We start from the raw sequence: 22,260 nt of genomic DNA, 5'->3' as shown, positions 1-22,260 counted from the left end.
GATGTACAAATGCGCTTTACACAATTGATGTGTGTATGGATTGGGATAACAGTTGTATGAGCCCCTAATAAAATGTTTTTACAAATAAATAAATAAAATGTGCATCAAGGGTGAATCCCCTCACCATTTGTATTCAATCAAGAGGCTGGGGACCTAGAGTAGAAAAATACAGTAATGGAATCAAGGCAGCTGATAGCCCAACTTTCAGGCATTAAGCACATTAAGCAAGTTATTTTTCCCCTCTTAGGTCCTCTTATTTTTCATCAATTAAAACAAATAATAATCAAGCTAAATGTCCTCTCTGGTTCACTGCAGTTTTAGAAATCTATGAAGTAAAATAAAATTAACATAGTTCTTTGCAAATAGCACACATTTTATATGGAGCTTTGGGGGATAAATCACAGCATGCATTAGTTTCCTATGTGTACTATGTGTGTGTGGCCATTATTTACATGAACATCTTATATTGGAAAATACTATAATTTCCTTTCTTTCATCTTCTACACGGCTAAATGGACGGTCTGCTGGCACATCTTTCAGAAGCCAGGACCCCAACAGCAGCAGAGAAAACCATAAGGCTGAATATAGTTACATCCAGTCTCAGTTCATTGAACATGAATGACAAAAGACCTGATAAGCTGTGGAATGGCACAAGAACCACAAAGGAAGAAAGCAAAAAAAGAAAAAAGATCAAAGTGCAAATGAGAAGACGCTTGAAACTTGCTCTTGAATATAAGGTAGCTAAAGCAAATAGAAGAAATGAAATAAAAGATAAACATAAATTTTCAAAGGGCAGCTCAAAAAGACAAAGTATTATACTGAAATGTACAAAGGCCTGGAGTTAGAAAATTAAAAAGGAACAATACAATCAGTATATACCAAAGCCCATATATCAAGCTGAAAGGACTGAAAACAAATTCCAGCCTGCAATATTGATGGATACTATGGGAAGCATCAAAAGATAATGTAAAAAATACACAGTACAGGCCTCCCTCCCAGAAGAATGCACTACAGAGGACAGGACTGAAGATACAGCCTGCTCAGAACACAGGGTCACAAACTAAGAGAGGTAGAGGGGAGGGTGGAAGAAAGGAAGAGAGGGAGGGGCATAGAGAGAGAACACGAACCCCATCCTGGCCCACCAAGCCCTGAGAATGATATTCCAGCTCAGAGCAGCCAATGCACAGAGGACCATAGGGCTGGCCCCACCACAATACACGGCCTTCCCTCCTCACTGACCCATAGCACTACAGGGGACAACACTGGAGACACAGTGCAGGAACTGTGCCCGGTCTGACACTGACACCCCACCCCACCCCCACACACACCAGGGCAAAACACAAAGGGAGCACAACAGAGAAGTAAGAGGAGCAAAAAATGGAATCCCTGAGGAATACCAAAACTAGACTTCAGGGGCAAGGCAAGGCACCTCATCAGACACGATCGGAAAACATTCATAAAGGTCAACAGACAGACCTGGAACTATTTATAGGCTTTTTTTTTTTTTTCCATGTCTAGCTATGTAAGATAGGCAGGATAAACAATCCCGAGGAGAAAACAATGGGACCAATTGGTCTGGGGGGACATGGGAGAAGGGGAGGTGGGGGAAAGCAAGAGAGAAGCCAACAAACCTAGGGACAAGGGAACAAATGATCTAAAAGTAATGGCAAAGAGGGCACAGAATGCCTGGTAGGGTTTGATCAAGGTACAATGTAGCAGAGAGGAATTACTGAGAGTCAAATGAAGGTTGAAAATGGTAGTGGGACAGTAGGAAAGTAAAAGGAAATAGAGGAAAGAACAAGGAGGCAAAGTACATTTATACAGGTCTAAATAAACACAGGCATGTACATATGTAAATATATTTTTATATAACAATAGGGATATAGAGGTCTATGTACACATTTATATGTTAAGTATTAAGGTACCAGATGAGCATCGGGCCTCTACTCAAGTATTCTCTCAATGCAATAACACTTTGTTCTAATAACTGGCATTCTGTGATGCTCATCTTCCTGACACGATTGCTAAAGATAAAATAGGTGCATAAGCAAACGTGGTGAAGAAAGCCAATGGTGCCCTGTTATTAAAAGATATAGTGTCTGGGGTCTTAAAGGCCTGAAGATTAACAAGCAGCAATCTAGCAAGGAAGCAACAAAGCCCACATGGAAGAAGCACACTAGCCCGTGTGATCATGAGGTACTGAGAGGATCAGTTATCAAGCATCAGATGACCCAAAACAAAAGCAATCATATCGACAGGAACAAGGGGGTAGAGTGGAGACCCAAATGGACATCCCTTCACAGAAGGGTCACAAGGAAGGGACAAGCCAACCAGGGTGCAGTATAGCACCAATGAAACATACAACATTCCTCTAGTTCTTTAATGCTCGGCCCCACCCCCACCTCCACCCCACTATCATGACTACAGTTCTACCTTACAAATCTGACTAGACCAGAGCATATACACTGGTATAGATAAAAGCTCTGGACACCTGGAACCCAGGATAGATAAACCTCTCAGGAACAATAATGGGAGTAGTGATACCATAAAGGTAGGTGAAAGGTGGGGGACAGAAAGGGGAAACTGATTGCAATGATCAATGTAACACACACACACACACCCTACGGTGATGAACAGAAACATGGGTGAAGGGATACAGCAAGACAGTAAGATATGAAAATAATAATTTATAATTTATCTGGGTGCATAAGCAAATGTGGTGAAGAAAGCTGACGGTGCCTGGCTATCAAAAGATATGGCGTCTGGGGTCTTAAGGCTTGAAGGTAAAGAAGCGGCCATCTAGCTCAGAAGCAACAAAGCCCACATGGAAGAAGCACACCACTCTGTGTAATCACAAGGTGTCGAAAAGATCAGGTATCAGGCATCATGAGAACAAAAATTCTTACCATAGTGAATGAGGAGGGGAGTGTGGAGTGGAGACCCAAAGCCCATTTGTAGGTCACTGGATATACCCTTATAAAGAGGTCTCGGGGAGGAGATGAGCCAGTGAGGGTGCGATGTAGCAACGATGAAAAATACAAGTTTCCTCTAGTTCCTAAATGCTTCCTCCCCCCACCACTATCACGATCCCAATTCTACCTTGCAAGTCTGGCTAGACCAGAGGATGTACACTGGTACAGATAGGAACTGGAAACACAGGGAAACCAGGGCAGATGATCCCTTCAGGACCAGTGGTGTGAGTGGTGATACTGGGAGCGTAGAGGGAGGGTAGGTTGGAAAGGGGGAACTGATTACAAGGATCTACATGTGACCTCCTCCCTGGGGTTGGGACAACAGAAAAGTGGGTGAAGGGAGACGTCGGACAGGGCAAGATATGACAAAATAATCATTTATAAATTATCAAGGGTTCATGAGGGAGAGGGGAGCGGGGAATGAGGACCTGAAGCCAGGGGCTTAAGTGGAGAGGAAATGTTTTGAGAATGATGAGGGCAATGAATGTACAAATGTGCTTTACACAACTGTATGTATGGATTGTGATAAGAGTTATATGAGCTCCTAATAAAAAGATTTAAAAAATCAAACTACAGATTACATTGTGCAAATCCAATATACAAAACCACTTTAGAGTGAAGAGTGAGGGTGTCACTTTGAGGATTAAATGTGTCTGATCCAAGCCATGGGGTTTTCTATTTTTCTTGTCACCATGGTATTTTCAATCACAATATATGCCTGTGAAAGTTGGAATAAGGAAAATTAAAAGAGTAAATGTATTCAAATTATAGTGCTAGGTTAAAAAAAAAATTATAGTGCTAGGTAAAAAAAAACCTCAGTCCCTGCAAAAGGTCATCAAGCTTGGTGAAGTAGAAGGGCAGTGAAAAAGAGTAAGACCCTAGATGAGATGGGCTGACACTGTGGCTACCACATTGGACTCAAACATAATAACGATGAGGATCTATAGAACTGGGCAGTTTTTCGTTCTAAAGTTCATAGGGTCACGGATCAACACCTAACAACAATAAGCTAGGCCTACAAGGTCCATCCAAACCAGAGAAGGAAGTCACCACAACCAAGAATAGAGCTGTCTTAAACTCAGGATAGAGAGAAAGAAAGCAGTTAACACAGAAGATGGTGAGAGGTGATAAGAAGCAGGGGTAGAGAAACAATAGCAACCGAGGCAGGAGACTGGCAGAAGACAGCAAACTGGACTTCCCATCCCATGGAATAAAAAAGCTAAACGTCTTCAACCATAAGGCTTGCTAGTGAAGTGGGATACCTACAAATATTTGGTGGGATCAGGCTCTGATTTTTGGAGCTAAGAGTTTTAACACTTGCCAGCAATAGCTCTGGGCAGGGTCCAGTGGCACAAGGCCCCTGGCAGGGCCTGATTAAAATCCAAATTGTTCCCTGTTACTTCTACATTGGTCCTGATCCTAAAGTGTACACGTTACTTCCCAGATAAAACTCCATAATTGTCAGCATACTCTGAGTTTCATGTGGCCATTGCTACAAATTATTATTAAACAGACAAGAAGTAGAAAGTGCTGTGGGAGGGCTGACTACCATCAGAACTGGTAAAGAGGTTGGAGAGAGGCTTGTCGAACCTTGGCCACATAGGAATCAGCCTTGGGCTAATGATTTTGATTCTGGCACCTTCCTCGTAAGTTGAGAACACCATGGTCCTGACATTCTTACAGGAGCTAAATTACGTAATGACCCATTAGTGACAGAAGCATCCAGATAATAACTGCAGCATTAGTTACCCTAGCTTATATTGATCTAAACTACACCTGTAATCTCAATTCTGGCAGTACATTAGAATTGTCTGGATAGTTCTGTTGGTTTTGTCCTGTGCAAATGCCCCAGCTCAAAGATAAACCAAGACCAAATGTATCAGCGTCTCTGGGGGACGGGTTTATTTTTCTAAAGGCTCACCAAGTGCTTCCGATGGACAGAAGCAAGACCTAATAATCCAGACTTTTTAAGCTAAGAAATGCAAAGCATATGACCAAAGGTAAGTATATCACACATTGATTATATAATCAAAAATCAGGATAATTCAGCACTATATAATAATTTAATTCTCAATCGTATACCATGAATTGTTTCTAGAGAAAAGGGAGCACTCTTTAACAACATCTTGTCCACACTTCAGCCTATTTACTGAGGACCGGTTCTGCTAGTAAAAAAATTTTAACTTCTGGAACAACACTCCTAAAGGTCAACAAATAGACCTTGAACTATTTACAGGCTTTTCTTTTTTGTGTCATTGCTTTTTTGTTGTAGTTGTTGTTTTGTTTTGTTCCTTAGTTTTGCTCTGTCTTGTTTTGTGCATATTATTATCTCTGCAGGTCTATCTAGATAAGATAAGCTGAATAAACAATCTGGAGGTGAAAACAATGGACCGAAGGTTCCAAGGGGACATGGAAGAGGGGGAGGTGGGGGAAAGAAAATGGTGTTAACCAACCCAGGGACAAAGGAATGACAATCCAAAATCAGTGGAGAGGAGGGTGTATGAGGCCTGGTAGGGCTTGATCAAGGACAATGTAACTCAGAGGAATTACTGAATCTCAAATGAAGGCTGAGCATGATAGTGGGAACAAGAGGAAAGTAAAAGGAATAGAGGAAACAACTAGGAGGCAAAAGGCATTTATAGAAGTGTAAATAAAGACATGTACATATTCAAATATATTTATATATGATGGGGAAATAGTTCTATGTGCATATATAGAACTTTTATATTTATAGGTGCATTTATAGGTTTAGTTAGTATTAAGGTAGCTGATGGACATTGGGCCTCCACTCAAGTACTTCCTCAAGGCAATAACACTTTGTTCTATTAAACTGGCATCCATGATACTCACCTTCCCGACACGATCGTTGAAGACAAATGGGTGCATAAAGCAAATATGGTGAAGAAAGCTAATGGTGCCCAGCTATCAAAATATACAGTGTCTGGGGTCTTAAAGGCTTGAAGGTAAACAAGCGGCCATCTTCTAGCTCAGAAGCAACAAAGCCCATATGGAAGAAGCATACCAGCCTGTGTGATCACGAGGTGTCGAAAGGATCAAGTATCAGGCATCAAAGAACAAAAAAATATAATTGTGAATGAGGGGGAGTGTGGAGTGGGGACCCAAAGCCCATCTGTAGGCAACTGGAAATCCCTTTATAGAAGGGTTTCGGGAAGGAGACAAAGCCAGTCAGGGTGCAGTGTAGCAATGATGAAACATACAACTTTCCTCTAGTTTTTAAATGCTTCCTCCCCCCCACTATCATGATCCCAATTCCGCCTTACAAATCTGGCTAGACCAGATGATGTATACTGGTACTGATAGGTTCTGGAAACAGGGAATCCAGGACAGATGATCCCTTCAGCACCAGGGGTCAGAGTGGCGATACTGGGTGGGTAGAGGGAAGGTGGGATAGAGAGGGGTAACCGATTACAAGGATCTACATATACCCCCCTCCCTGGGGGTCGGACAACAGAAAAGTGGGTGAAGGGAGATGGACACTGTAAGACATGACAAAATAATAACTTAGAAATTATCAAGGGTTCATGGGGGAGTGGGAGCGAGGAGGGAGGGGGAAATGAGGAGCTCATACCAAGGGCTCAAGTAGAAAGTAAATGTCTTCAGAATGATGAGGACAACAAATGTACAAATGTGCTTGACACAATGGATGTATGTATGGATTGTGATACGAGCTGACGAGTCCCAATAAAGGGTTAAAAAAAAGAGAAAATTCAAAATATATATATATTAACTTCCTGCAGTTCCAAATAAATTATTACAAAAAATAAATTTTTAATTTTAAAAGATTATAAATTTGTTCACTTTTAAAGAATTCTTATCACTCATCAAGATGGTTTAACAATAGTCAAAATAGAAAATACTAAAATTCCCTTTTTCCCCTTTTACAGTTTTATTTGCCACTTCATCCAAGTATCATACAATAGTCCAATCATAGCAAGAAGAGTTGCATCACCACCACATCAATTTTAAAATTTTTTCTTCTTCCTTGTAATTTTTTTTTTTTTTTTGGCAAAAACATACACAACAAAATATTCTCCAATTCAACAACTTCTACATGTACAGTGTCTTTGGTTATACTCTTCGTCGAGACTGAAATTCTTCAAGCTAACTTTTATGTATTAAAAGACAACAGTATGTAGGAAGCACAGGAAAAGTTGAGAGAAATATATAAGAAAATGCAACTCCGAAAGCTGCACTTACTCGGAACACTGTCCAAATTCTGAGTTCACTAGCCTAAGAAAGGGTGAAGCACTTTTGGTTGAAACATTCTTGCTTTTTTTCAGAACAAAAGTTAACCAAACCAATAACCTAAAAACTCAAAACAAACCCACTGATACTGAGAGGATGACCAATTCATGGCAATACTATACAAGAGATCCAAAGCTATCTATCTTTACGGAAGCATATAGCTCCATTGTTCTCTCACAGAGCAGTTGTTGAGCTTGAACACTGCCCTTGAGGTTATCAAGGCAGCTTACCTGACAGCCAGAACAGGGCTCCTTAGCCAAATCAATAAAAGCAAACCCACTGCCATCGGACTCACAGCAACCCTCACAGGACAGGGGAGAACTACCTCTGTGAGTTCCCTAGACTAACTGTACCGAAGCAGAAAGCCCATTGGGAGCTAACTTGGTACTTTCAAACAGCTGACCTTGTAAGATCACAATCCAGTGGGTAACCACTGCATCATCAGGGCTCCTAACCAAAGCAATAGGACAACTAAAATAAGTAAACCATTAAACTTCTCTTACCTCATGTGTAAGGTCAAGCCATCCTGGAGACTAGAGAGCCCCAAATCAGAGAGCGTATCTGAGCTGACAGAAGCTGGTGACAAAGAGCCCTCCTTCTCTTCCAGTAGGTCCAATTTCACCAGGTTGCTGATCTCATCTTCTGAATTATCTTCAGACACGGAACCAATTATGAATCGGGAGTGCTGGTTTAGCTCCAGAGGTTTGGCCAAGGAAGAAGGCTCATCCATTATCCCTTCAAAATGAGCTCTCAGAACTACGGGAACAAAATGAAGACAAAGTGAACAAAGCAGGCTACGCAGGGCAGTCTGTATATGAAGACAGACGGGTCATTTAGGTTCTACTGAATAAGCCAGCGAGAAGGCAGGGCTTAAGAACTGACTTTCTCGTGCTCGCCTCGGCAGCACATATACTAAAATTGGAACGACACAGAGAAGAACTGACTTTCTGGGCTATTCTACTTCAGAGCCTCTGATTTCTATGAGGGCAGATACCTCATTTGTTATACCTAATAGGCCACACCTGGCTTCAGGGAAGCGAGGAGAGAACCTTGCTTATTTTTGAGTTTGAGAACTCATTTTCTTGGCAACTCTACTTCTGGGTTTTTCCACAAGCGCAAAACAAAAAATTGGTTAACACTAACAATGTCTAAAAAGCAAAAGCAATCTCTCTCAAAAAACTCAAAACTAGTCCCAATCTCTAACAAACTGCTTGTTGCATTTCTACAGTTTATTGGGTGAGGTGCCCAGGGTTAAGGATTTAAGGGAGAAGTGGTGTTTGTTTGATGCTTGACATTTAATTTATTACCTCAAACTATTATCTAATTCCAAACATTATAAACTTGAGGCTACAAATTTTACATAAATGTATACTTTTAAAGCAAATTCCAAATGCTTGTTTTGTTAACTACGACAAATAAACAAGACTCATCAACATGACATTTTTCTTAAGTCTCATTTTTCAAAAAATCCACCTAACAACATGTGCTTTGGGCTTTAATGTGCTGACTTCAACAGGAGAAAGTGAAGGTACCATATTTAAAATGTATTGTCATCTCAACTTAAGTACTGTTTTTATAAATGTAAGGCCTTAATATTAACTAACATTAACAAATTAAGACTCAAACATAATTCAAAGCCCACAGCAACAAGAACGGAAACAAAATGTGAATACTTATTGTGTCATTCAGAAGATCTTTAAATTTAAAAAGCTTCAAAAATCTATGCAAGGGGTTTCAAAATGTTCATGGAAAACTTATGATCTTTTAGCTCAATTTTTCCACAACTTTTTGAAACCCCTTCCTTTATCTACTCAATATTTAAAAGCTTGTAGCTAATCAACCATTTTAATTCACAGAACGATTCCCAATCCTAATTCTGAGGTGCTCCAAGATACAGTCTATACCTTTTTTATAGCATGATACATGTAAATTGTTTTGTTTGTTTTATTTTGAACTATTAAAGTATATATAGTATGGGGCATGATGGTTGGTGGGGAGTAGTGCTCTTAGACATTAAAAAAAAAAAAACTAACAACAATTTAAAAAATCAAGTTTTTAAAAGCTTGGTATCACCAATCTAGAAAATTATTTACTTTGGCAAACTATAAAGGTGTTTAAAAAAAAAAGCAATAAGAGTATTAGAAGACAGATACTAAACAGGTTTAAACTATACACATATTATTTTAGCATAATTTGTGAATTAAGGCTTATTCATTTACAGAGACACGATAATATTTGCAAATGCTAGAACAGTGATTCTCAAAAGTGGTGGACAACCAACAGTAGGAGCCTTGTCATCACCTGGAAAGTTGTTTTAGAAGTGCAAATTCAAAAGGACTTATCTCAGATCGACTGAATCAGAAACTTTAAGATTACAGGGCTGGGAATAGTAGTAACCTGTTTTAACAAGTCTTAAAGCTTGGAAAGGTACGCTGGTGGTGTGGTCACTTATCTACTGAGTTGCTAACCACAAGGTCAGCAGTGTGAAACCACCAGCCACTCAGGAGGAAAAAGATGAGGCTTTCTGTGTCCATAAAGATTGACAGTCTCGTGGATGAAGGGAGAAGTCGGACAGGGCAAGATATGACAAAATACCCATTTATAAACTATCAAGGGCTCATGTGGGAGGGGGGAGCGGGGAGGGAGGGGAAAAATGAGGACCTAATGTTGGGGGTTTAAATGGAGAGAAAATGTTTTGAGAAATGATGTACAAATACGCTTTACACAATTGATGTGTGTATGGATTGGGATAACAGTTGTATGAACCCCTAATAAAATGTTTAAAAAAAAAAAAAAAAAAAAAAAAAAAAAAAAAAGATTGACAGTCTCAGAAACCCGGAAATAACAAGGGCAGTTCTACTCTGCCTTGTAGGCTCACTATGAATCGGTATCTGCAGTGTGCTAGGAGAATAAAGTAATAACAAATTGCTAAGAATACTAAAGAAATAACCACCCTAAGCAAAAAAACCTATAAACATTTCCTACAAGTGATTTTGAAGATTAAGCTAACTTTTTTCCTAACTAGAATCAAATATAAAAGAATCATGCAAAAGGAAAAATTTTCATTTTCTACATAAATCGCTCCTAGAATGTAATGTTCCTTTAAAAGAAAACAAAATGTCTCCAGGTTTTTAAAGACTTCATTTACAGAAGCCTAAAAGAAAAACTCATTTTAAAAGGAGGTAAAAGGAACAAAGGAAGGAGGAAAGTTCAGAGATTCACCATTCTTAAGAAACGCCAGTCAAGTACAAGAGCAAAAAGGCTAACTCCTAGACGTGTACAATTGAGAGCAGTGAATTGTCGACTACAAAATAATGGTAGGTCCAAAACATAAAATCCCATCTTAACTAAACACAGAAAATAATGGCTATCTTCTACACAAGAGAAATAAGGCCCTTGGGTGCAGATTCTAGCTCACAGTCTGATTGAATTTAGATGACTACTCAGAAAAAGAAGAAAAAAAAAACATTTGAAAGGAGCAATTCTTTCATCTCATGAAAGAAAAGGGGGTAACAAACCATGTTTCCCAGACCAATAAATACAAGGCTTCATAAATACAACCTGAAATTTTTTCTCCTCGGTAAGGGGAACATGAAGATCGCTTTCCTCAAAGGGCTGCAAAGATTGGAAGGAGCTCAGTGTTTACAACTAAAGAACCTGTGCAGCAACCAGTAACTCAATTAAGCCACGGACCGAACCACCACCAAAAAGTGAGGTGTTGTGTGGAAATTTACCAAGCAGCCATCCAGACCTCTAGAAGGAGCTCCACCACGGGCCACACTTGGGGTTCTCGTCCTGAACTAGAGAGGCTGTAGTAGGGCACTTACCATTGTCACAGGTTCCTGGTTCACTTCAGTCTACCCACCCTCAATCTTCCTATCTTCTTTTGTGGAAAGCAACCTTTGCCAGAAAAGCCTACAGTTTAATACTTCAGTACATGGACATAAAATTCTTTACTCACTGCAAACGTGAAGGAGCGTTATTTGTAACTGACCTCTTATAATTTTTACTGTCTGAGCAGATATCCACCTCCAAAAAGAACTAGAGAGAGAAAGAGAAAAAGATTTGAAGTTTTCTTCTTTTTAAAGAAATCCAAATATCATCAATTCCTATTTGGCTCAGTATAGCACAGTTAATGATACTCAAAATTTCCTGGGAAAATCTGTTATTTAGCTTAAAGCATAATGTTATTTGTTATTTAATTCTGTAAATGAAAAGCATTACAAAACTACCTTATTATTCATAAAAGTATTAAACAATAGCCTAGGCTTACCATTTCACAAGGTGACTTTTCCAATTGTATACTTCAATGAGCACATTCCAACCTTGTGGCTGCCACTATTTCATTAAAGAGGCCAAGGAGGAGACCAAACCCATTAGATTCTCTACAACTCAACCAGGCTCCAAGGGGTCAAACCAGCAAAGGTTGGGAACCAGAGAGAGAGCCAAGCTTTCATTAAACTGGGGAGCTGGAAGGAATCTCTGAGAAGAGCCCTGGAGGTGTAGTTGGTCACACCTGCTAACTGCAAGTCAGCAGTTCAAAGTGAGCTGCTCCTCAGAGGACAGATGAAGGAAGCCCTCTACTCCCATAAACAGTTAGTCTCAGAAACCCTAAGGGGCAGTCCTAGCCTGTCCTGTAGGGTCACTAAGAACCAGAGTTAACTTGACGGCAATGAGAATGTTAAAAACAACTAGCTATTCTCCAAATCCTGGGTTTCATTCTAAACCCAACAATGTATCTAGGGTAGAAACATGTATCAGAATCATTTCTTGAAACTAGGGATTTGAAAAAAAAAAATTTTTTTTTTAGTTTAAAACAAATCTGCTACCTTATTAAGTAGAAATTTCTATCAAATAAGGATTTGAATTTTGTTAAATTCCAATTCTGTTCTAAGAGTAGAGGACTGAAAGAAAAGGACCTATTATAAATAAACTCCTGAGAGGACCCCCAAATGAAAGGACTGAGGATATCTAGACAGACCCCACCTGAATTTGTTCTACGTGCAAGGGCTTTGTGCTTGTTCTATGACAAAAATTTCTCCCCTGGCTTTTTAAATATTGATGGTAGTCTTTTCTTACTCATTGTTTGTATTTTTCTTCATATTTCTATTGTTTTATGCTTATTTCATTTTTGTCCTTTGTTTGTTGGTTTTACCAGTTTGAGAAGCACCGAAGGAGTGGATGCATAGAGACAATAACTGATACAAGGGTTTGCAGGGGGTGGGGGAGGGGCGGGGAATTTGGGGAGTAAACAATGAAGGTGGAAGAGGGAGTGAGCACTAGAAAGAAAGGGGATTACACAACACATTTTAAAGGTAATTTAGTCATGGGGAGGTTGAAAATTTTCTGAAATTGACTGTAGTAATGACTGTACAGTTCTTGATATGATTGAATTGTGATATGTGGATTAAGTGCCAATAAAACTGTTTAAAAATAGGTTGAGTGATGCAATTACTGGTCTCTTCCTGTCAGAAACAAAGAAGATTGAATCAAAGACATATGAAAAAAATATTCCACAGGACTAACGGATCCCTCTGAATCCCAGTACAATGACCCTAAGAACCAGAAGCACCGCTGTCGTTCTGAAAGGGATCACAAAAGGAGGTCCTGGATAGAGAAGGGAAATATGTGGAACAAAACTCAAAATCATTAAAAAAAAAAAGCTTCCTGGTCTGTTAGACTAGTGGAAACTGCAAGACCACCGTTTAAGCCTGAATTCATTACTATGGCTCAATTTGCAGTCATAGTAGGCCATTAAGGTAAACAAGTAACACCACAAAGGTAAATGCTCAAACAATCAACCATATGAGATCATATGGCAAGATTTGTCCAGGGATAAAGCTTAGAATGCAAGAAGGTATGGGAAAGGATGAATAAAAATGACAAATTCAGGGAAGAAATGGGAAGGGTGTACTTACATTGTGGGGATTGTAACCACTGTCAGGAATCAAAATGTATACCAACTGCTAATTAAAAATCAATTTGTTCTGTAAACTTTCACCTATACCACAATAAAAAATGAAAAAGGGAGGGGGGAAGGCTGAGAATAGATGTATCCTATAATTATATGTTAACTGGCATATGAGAATTGATTTAGTCTGAGCTGGAATTCCCTACCATTGTGATGGAGAAAGGAATAAGAGGAAGGAAAAATAAGTGATTTGTAACCAAAGCTATAGAAGTGTAGTCAAAACCTCAAACACAAGCCAACCCAGCCTAAATTCTGATTACCAAATAATGACTGTCCAAACTTGAACAAGCCACTCAACATCTCCAAGACCCATAATCCATAAAACACAAACAGCAATAAGTAAAATTACAAAAACCTGAGTACATACAAAATATTTTATAGATTATAAAGTACTAGACTCACGGTTTTGAAGCTATGGGATACCAGTTAACAGTATAATTACATTAGGAAATAAATTTAGTGGGTTACAAAATTTTTTTTAAATGAAACAGGAAAGACTGCATCAAACTATGTAAGAGTAAATTTTGCACACTTTTCTATCAGTAGCTTCATGAATGAGAATCAGCACAAAGGCTATTCCCAAAAAGTGACCAATCAAATCCTTTCTGTCCCACTTCCCCATTTCTGAAACCAGCTTTCCTTCCACACGGCATTCTCCATCTGGGTCTGCTGCACCCACTCGCACTAAGTGGGATCTTACAAGTTAAGCAACACTTGTCTTAGCAGTTTATTAATTCACTGGAACAGCTCACAGCCATGCTGAGATATTATACTTACAACGACCAATTTTATTACACTAAAAGGATATAAACCAGGATCCTTATAAGAAAGAGAGGCACAGGCAAGGTGTGAAAAGGTTCTCAATGCAGAGGGCATACATAACAATTTCCCCTCGCTGGCCAGGAAGCTCTCTGGGATTTCTGGGTTCTTATTGGCCAGGACTTATGATGTTAGGCTAAATACTGTCTCCTGAGCCTCCACAGCTTCCAGGTGAGTCTTTTTTATTCTGACCAGCTTCCATTCACCAACACAAATCCCCAGGTGTGACCCGGAATCCCAGACCAAGGCTCTCAATTACTCCAAGGGTTATTTCTCCAGAGCCAAGAACAAAGGTCACCTTACTCAGGTTAAAACTAGGTCCTTGAAAAAAAACCAAACTAGGTCCTTTACCCACATCCCAATGATGTAAGGGAATCTTATTGTGAGTTATGCTTTTTTAAAAATGTCAACAAATACACAACTAATCCTTTTTCTTTCACACACTCATTATTTCTTTACTAAAGCTCACAAATGAACTAAGTACCTAATCAATGGATCTTAAAGTTTCTTAGATCAAGCCACTATTGGAAATCTAGTAAATGACATAAACTTTCTCCCAACAAAAATGCATCCTCACATAAAATATTCCTGACATACAAGTTCAAGATTTCTAAAACCTTGCCATGAAGCTTTGACCCCTCCCTCTAGAGCAGTGGTTCTCAACCTTCCTAATGTCAAGACCCTTTAATACAGTTCCTCATGTTGTGGTGACCCTCCAACCACAGAATTATTTTCATTGCTACTTCCTACCTGTAATTTTGCTACTGTTATGAATTGGGTGACCCCTGCGAAAGTGTCTTTCGACCCCCAAAGGGGTAACAAACCCCAGGTTGAAAACCGCTGCTCTAGAAAGATACCCCCCACCCAGAAAAGGTATTTGAGAAATGCTCCTATAACTATCCCCTCCAAAACCAGGCCCACAGTTCTTCCCCAGATCTCGTGGGAGGATGGTATGCCGATCAAAATAAAAATTATATTGTTGAAAATGTAAAGATCTCTTAAATTTTTCCACATAGAATATATCTTTCTCAGCTTTTATTTGGGAACACTTGAAAATATTTGCAGAAGACTCCCAGATCATATAGATAGATATTCCTGACAATGATTACCGTTGATTATAGCTAATAAGAGTCATAGCTCATTCAGAGATAGTTTTCCAAATAATCAGATTTTACAAAACTTACGTAAGATGTTCTCCTTGAACTCATAAATGACACTGGTTTTCCCAAGTAACTACAATAAAGAGGCAGTAACTGGTTTCTGTAGCCACTGATAAAAGTGTCCAAATTATGCAAGCAGCCACACAAGATATACCTGGTCTCTATTCTCTTGGAGCAGCAGCTGCAGACAGAGGAATGGGAGAAGAAAATAGGATGCAGGTGTACTTGCCTCTATGAACTGTGGCCTGTGCCATCAAACCAGGATTAAAAAAAAAGAATGATACCTAACTACCCCCACAGAATATTGTACAAGGACCTAACACGTAGTAAAACCTGACCAAAGGGGCAAAAATGTAGAACAACATTTCAAAATCTCATGGAAATCAGACTTAGTGGATCCACTGAGAGCAGGTGAACCCTCAAATCTATTAGCTGGAAACAATTTTAAACCTTGAACGGAAACTATCTCATTAAGTCATTTTTATTTTTTACTTCATTTTTTTAAAAGTTCTATCGGCATATAATTCATATATCATACAATAGCTCAATTACATCAGGAAGAGTTGTACGATTATCATAATCCATTTGAGAACATTTTCTTCATTCTAGTACTCATCGTTATTAGTTCTCAGGCCCCTACCCCAAAAACCCCTCTAACCTACCAGCCAAAGAACCATTAATCCAATCACTATTTCTATAGATTTACCTATTTTGGATTTCATATACAGAAACACATTTGGGGGGATGAACAACAGAAAAGTGGGTGAAGGGAGATGTCGGACAGTGTAAGATATGACAAAATAATAATTTATAAATTATCAAGGGTTCATGGGGGAGAGGGGAGCAGGGAAGGAGGGGAAAAATGATCTGATACTAAGGGCTCAAGTAGAAAGTAAATGTTTTGGGAGTGATGATGGCAACAAATATATAAATGTGCTTGACACAAACGGATGGATGCATGGATTGTGATAAGCATTGTAAGAGCCCCCAACAGAATGATTAAAAAAAACAAAAGAAACACATTTTTTGGAAAAAAATACAAAAAGTGAGACGATATAAAACTCAGTAAAAATAAAGCAGAAAATACTAAGAAGAACAAATTTTAAATGGATCATAAGGAAGAACAAATGATAAGGTGCTAAATTTTAACCTAACTGCACCTGTAATAATCCATCAAGTCATTTTAAAAGTAAACAGCACTTTAACTCAATTAATAAAGAATGCTGGGGGGTGGGGATGGGAAGAGGAACTGACAACAAGGGCTCAATAGAAAGTAAATATCTAGAAAATAATGATGGCAACATATGTACAAATGTGCTTGATACAAGAGATGTATGGATAGTCACAAGAGCTCTAAGAGCCCTCAATAAAATGTTCAAAAGAAAATCTTGCCTTGAGCATTGTACTCTTAAATAATTATAAGATCAATCGACAACTCAAACTCCCTACCATCAAGTTGATTCCAACTCATAACAACCGCACAGGACAGAACGGACTGCCCTGTGGGTTCTGAAACGATTTCATAGCAATAGAAAGCCTCACCTTTTCCCCTTGGAGCTGGTGGTTTTGAAGTGCTGACCTTGCAGTTAGCACCCCAACTCCTGACCCACTGCACCCCCAGGACTCCTTAATGGACAACAGTAACCTGAAATCACGGATGGACCTGTAAGGGCAGCGAGTATAATTTCATGGGGCTGAAACAACATAGATGGAAAGAATGATGACACATCGTTAAATACGTAACTTCTGTCACTGATCTATGTATGTGAACTGTTGAATTGGTACGTTTTCTTTTGTATATTTTCACCAAACATTTTCTTTAAAAGTGTCCAAGCCAACACATTTTTATTCTTCTAAGCCACAAAAAATTCATTTTTTGCATAAAGAATAACAGAATTTGCCCTTCATTTTTATTTTATTAATAAAATTTTAATGGATTTTGGTACTAATTCAGTGATCCATTATAGACTGCAAAAACATTTTTTTTAAATTACATTCTATTTTCTAGAAATTTTATAAAAACAATCAGCTGTGTCTCAAATAGTGAGACTGATGTTGTGTAGTCAAAGGATCTGGTCACTGGCGGGTATATGGATTCTAAATAAACAGATAACTACAGTATTATAATAATTTCCAGGTGTCAAAATGCAAAAGAAAGGTACTTAATCAATAGGTTCTCTATGAATTGGAATTGACTCAGGGGTAGTGAGTTAATAATGGTGAGTTACACAATCAAGGAAGACCTCTTGAGACAGGAAGACATTACCAATGAAGAACTGGAAGATGGAAGCAGAGAAAGAAAGAGCCATTTCATACAGAAAGAGCATCTAAATAAAACCCATATGATACAATGAGTAATAACAAATACTAGAGGGGAGTCAAGAAAATTTCCTCCAAGAGCCAGCTCAATTTATTATTTTATTTTTCTAATTAAATACTTTTATTGGGGGCTCTTACATCTCTGATCATAATCCATACATTCATCCAGTGTGTCAAGCACATTTACACAAATGCTGCCATCATCATTTTCAAACCCATTCTCTTCCCACTTGAGCCCCTGATATCAGCAACCCATTGCTTCCCCCGCCCTCCCTCACAAACCCTTGATAAGTTATAGATTATTATTTTCGTATCTTCCATCATCTTCCGTCGCCCCTCACCCACTTTTCCATGTGTTTTTTTCTTTTGTCCTTAAATAAAAGGAAAGAGTATATGGTACAGTGATTAAGAAGACAACAGTATGCAATTGTTGGGTTTTGGTTTTTTAATAGTTTAATTGAGGGCTCTTACAGTTCTTAAAACAATTCATACATCCATTGTGTCAAGCATTTGTACATATGTTGCTGTCATCCTTTTCAAAACATTTTCTTTTGTTCAGCTCCTCATTTTTTTCCTCCCTCCCTCATGAACCCTTTATAATTTATAAATTATTATTTTCATATCTTACACCCATCACTGTCTCCCTTCACCCACATTTCTGTTGTTCCTCCCCCGGGACGGTTATATGTCGATCACTGTGATCAGTTCCCCCTTTCTCTCCCCCACTTCCCCCTCCCCTCACGGTACTGTAGTGCTGCTACTCCCATTACTGTTCCTGAGGGTTCATCTGTCCTGGATTCCGTGTGTCCAAAGCTCTTATCTGTACCAGTGTACATGCTCCGGTCTAGCCAGTTGTGTAAGGTACAATTGGGTTATGATAGTGGGGTGGGGGTGTGCGTGTGTGGGTTGGGGGGAGGAGCATTAAAGAACGAGAGGAATGTTGTTTGTTTTGTCAGTGCTATACTGCACCCTGACTGGCTTGCAATTGTCGATTCTACTCCTTATTTCTCAGGCAACAGAAGTTATTTGTTAAAGATGAAACTAGTACAAACCTTTGCATCTTTCATGAAACCTTGCAAAACTTCTGGGTTAAGACAATGAGTTAAAAACATATAAAACAAAAAACATGTCAACCATTTTCCCACCCTCCTGATGCCTCACTAAAACAAAGGGTAAAACAATTTTTAAAGATATGAACCCCAAAAAGCCACTCCACAAGCAAATGCATGTGCACACGTGCGCTTACACATACACACACACACACACACACACACACACACCCATGAGAAGAGGCAACAGCAAGATAATTTTCTTGGAAGCAATTAAAAGAGTATGAAGTTATTTGGTAAATTTAAGAAAACTGAATCATAGGCCAACTATGATACACTTAGAATCAACACAATGTAATCAAATAATCTCTAAGATGCTCAGGAAGTGGTGTAGAAAAGGTAAAACAAAGAAGGTTGGCCGAAATTGTTTCAGAACTATAGACTAGTAAGAAGGAAGAAGTGGTCCACTTCTGAAATATTTGTCATTGGAAACTCCATGAATAGCAGTAGAAGAGTGTGTGATCCGGTCCCAGAAGATAAAGCCCTGAGGTTAGAAGAGACGCAGAATGACTGGGGATGAGCTGCTTCCTCAAAGTAGAGTCGACTTTAATGATATATGGATGCAACAATGCATTCAGGAATTTCATTTGCTGATGGGGCACAACTCAAAATGAGAAGAAACAGGTGCAGTAATTGAAACGTGGACTCTATAAAATATAAACCTGGAAAAAATTATGTCATTAAAAATTAAATGAAACCCACAAAAAATCAATATCCTAACTAGTGCTTTTGCCATTTTGGATTAGGACAGTCATGGCTTATACCAGTCTATTTCTGTATAAGATTAATAAATTAAAGAAGAATGGTGTCACATTAAAAAAAAAGCCAAGATCTAACTTGAAGTACAATGCTATTTGTGATAGGATTATATCTATATACCTACAAAGGAATCCAGCAAATATTATTCAAATTTATGCACCAACCACTAAGGCTACTGAGAAAGAAATTGAAAATTTCTACCAGGTTCTTCAGTCTGAAATTGATCAAGCATGCAATCAATATGCATTGATAATTACAGGTGATTGGAATGCAAAAGTCAAAAACAAAGAGGAAGGACCCAAACCAAAACCACATTCATCGCTATCAAGACATTTCTGACTCATCGTGACCCTGTAAGACAAGGAGAACTGCCCTGCCCCAGTGTGTTTCCGTGACTGTAATTCTTTACCAGAGGAGAAAGCTTCATTATTCTCCCAAGGAGAAGCTGGTGATTTCAAAGTGGTGATCTTATGGTTAGCAGCTCAACTCTTAACCCCCACAACACCAGTGCTCCTCAGAGGAAGGAACAGTATTTGGAAAATATGGTCTGACTGATAGAAATGCAGCTGGAAATCCCATGATGGATTTAAGCAAGACCAATGACTTCTTCATTGCAAATACCCTTTTTCAACAACATAAACAGTGACCATACACGTGGACTTGGTTAGATGGAACATACTGAAATCAAACTGACTACATTGACTACATCTAAACAAGACCAGGGGCTTGGACTGTGGAACAGACCATCAAATGCTAATATGTAAGTTGAATAAGCTAATATAACCCATTGAAGCTGAAAAAATATTAAAACAATGTCAGAAGAGCCAAAAAGAGCACTTATCTGATGAAAATCCCTTCAGTATGGATGACACCTCAATGTAAAGAAAACAAAAATCGTCATGGCTGGGACTAGTAGACAACATTACGATTAATGGGAAAAAGATGTTGAGGACTTCACTTTAGTTGACCCACAATCAACACGTATGGAAGCAGCGGTCAAGAAGACAAAAGATCAACAAGGTGGGGAAAATCTGCTGCAGAAGCCCTCTTCAGAGCGCTTAACAGCACAGACGCCACTTTGAGAACTGAGGTGTACGTGACCCAAGGCATGATGTTGACAGTGACCCCGAAAGCTGGAAAATGAAATAAGGAAGACAAAAGAAAAATTGACGTCTTTTAATTATGGTGTTGATGAAGAACACTGAATATAACATAGATGGACTGCGAAAAGAATGAACAAATATGCCATGGAAGAAGTACAATTAGAATGAATGCTTCTTAGAGGTGAGGATGCTGAGCCTGTACACATCACCAGGAAGGACCAATCTGCAGAAAAGAACGTCATGCTTGGTAAAGGAGAAGGTCAGCAAAAAAGAGGAAGACTAGCACAGTGGATTAGCCCAGTGGCGAAGGCAATGGGCTCAACAACAGTGACCAGGCAGTGTTCTGTTCCACAGCACATAGGGTCACTATGCGTTGGAACTAAGAGCACCTAACAACAAAAAGAAGGGCTAAAATGTTAACAATTAAAATAACAAACGTTGGCCAGAATGTAGGAATGCAAAGGTACCACCACTACTGTGGAAAGCAGTGCGGCAATTCCTCAGAAACCAAAATTTGAACAACCATGTGACCCAGCAATTCCACTGCTAGGTATGTATTCCAGACTCGAGACTTGCACAGCAATGTTCACTGTATCACTGATCACAATAGCTAAAAGGTGGAAACAACCAAAGTGCGTTGACAACAGATTAAAAAGAAACAAACATATACACAATGGAATACTCACTACAAATTCTACTCATTATGCTTTTTTCCCCCCATTATACTTCTTGTAGGAGAAATGTAGTCTTAAAACACACTACAATACAATGAATAGTAAGTATTCTGTTGTATGTATAAATCACATATTTATGGTAATTCCTATCAACAGGTTGTAAATCTGTAAAGAGCTGAACTGGCAAAAGCGTGACAGATATATTTACAATTAAAAAAACGTAGCTGTTGAGGCTGTTAATGTACAAAAAAGGACATTACAGGTTTCAATTTCTTGTTTTGGAGGATTAGGGTCATAGTTTTATGGTACATCCCAGTTAACTGGCCTAATAATGTATTTAGTGCTTCTGTTCTACCTCCTCGTTTTATGTGAAGTGCCCAGAGTCTTAAAAGTGTCTAAGTAGCCATTGAAAGACCAACTGGTCTCTATTCATTTGAAGCAACAGAGGAAGGAGAGTCAGAAATAGTGACTATGGGATATATGGTTAATTGCCTCCATGCATGAACTGCTACCTGCTTTGCCATGGTAACAGAAGAACTGGATGGTACCCAGCTATTATTACTGAGTATTTGATCGAAGATTACTCCTCTGGTGAAGAATTACAGTCACGGAAACACACAGTGGCAGGGCAGTTCTACCCTGTCTTATAGAAGAATCCTGATCAAAAGGACGAAAATGCATTAGAGAATTTCAAATTTTTATGAACTCCAGATATCCTGAAAACATTGGATGAATGTTGGGTGAACTCCTGAAACTACTGCCCTGAGATAACTCTTTAAAATCCCTTCTTAAAGTCAAATAATAGTTTAGCTTTACTAGTAAAAAAAGGTCTTGAGCATTTTCCTCTTTTAAGAACTATCTTATTTATTTATTTTTTAAAATCATTTTATTGGGGGGACACAACTTTTACCACAATCCATACATACATCAATTGTACAAAGCACATTTGTACATTTGCTACCCTCATCATTGTCAAAAGCAATTGCTGTGCACATAAGCCCCTGGCATCAGCTCCTCATTTTCCCCCCTCCCTCCCCGCTCCCCCCTCCCTCATGAAACCTTGATAATTTATAAATTATTATTTTGTCATATCTTACACTGTCTGACA

The 22,260-nt window shown here is 38.8% G+C and overlaps 1 protein-coding gene across 8 annotated transcripts in view; it reads right to left on the bottom strand.

The window, feature by feature from the left end:
• The window catches only part of ACACA (acetyl-CoA carboxylase alpha), a 332,267-nt gene that overhangs the window by 232,711 nt on the left and 77,296 nt on the right, over nt 1-22,260 (bottom strand). For 3 of the 8 annotated variants that reach the window (XM_045299999.1, XM_045299998.1, XM_045300000.1), the window contains 2 exons: nt 11,233-11,279; nt 7,742-7,994 (listed from right to left, as the gene is read on the bottom strand). In XM_045299999.1, coding sequence (XP_045155934.1) covers nt 7,742-7,994; nt 11,233-11,279 — 300 coding nt within the window. Of the gene's footprint in view, nt 1-7,741; nt 7,995-11,065; nt 11,102-11,232; nt 11,280-11,511; nt 11,531-13,986; nt 14,006-22,260 lie in introns of those variants that run through there. The other 5 variants (XM_045300002.1, XM_045300003.1, XM_004706983.2 and 2 more) reach the window with 4 other exon arrangements.

This window comes from Echinops telfairi, unplaced genomic scaffold (assembly GCF_000313985.2).
Source record: "Echinops telfairi isolate 266 unplaced genomic scaffold, ASM31398v2 ScPeMD7_7458;HRSCAF=8496, whole genome shotgun sequence".
Taxonomy (NCBI): domain Eukaryota; kingdom Metazoa; phylum Chordata; class Mammalia; order Afrosoricida; family Tenrecidae; genus Echinops; species Echinops telfairi.
Note: the sequence above shows the minus strand (reverse complement) of the source record. Positions and strands in the feature narration are given on the sequence as shown.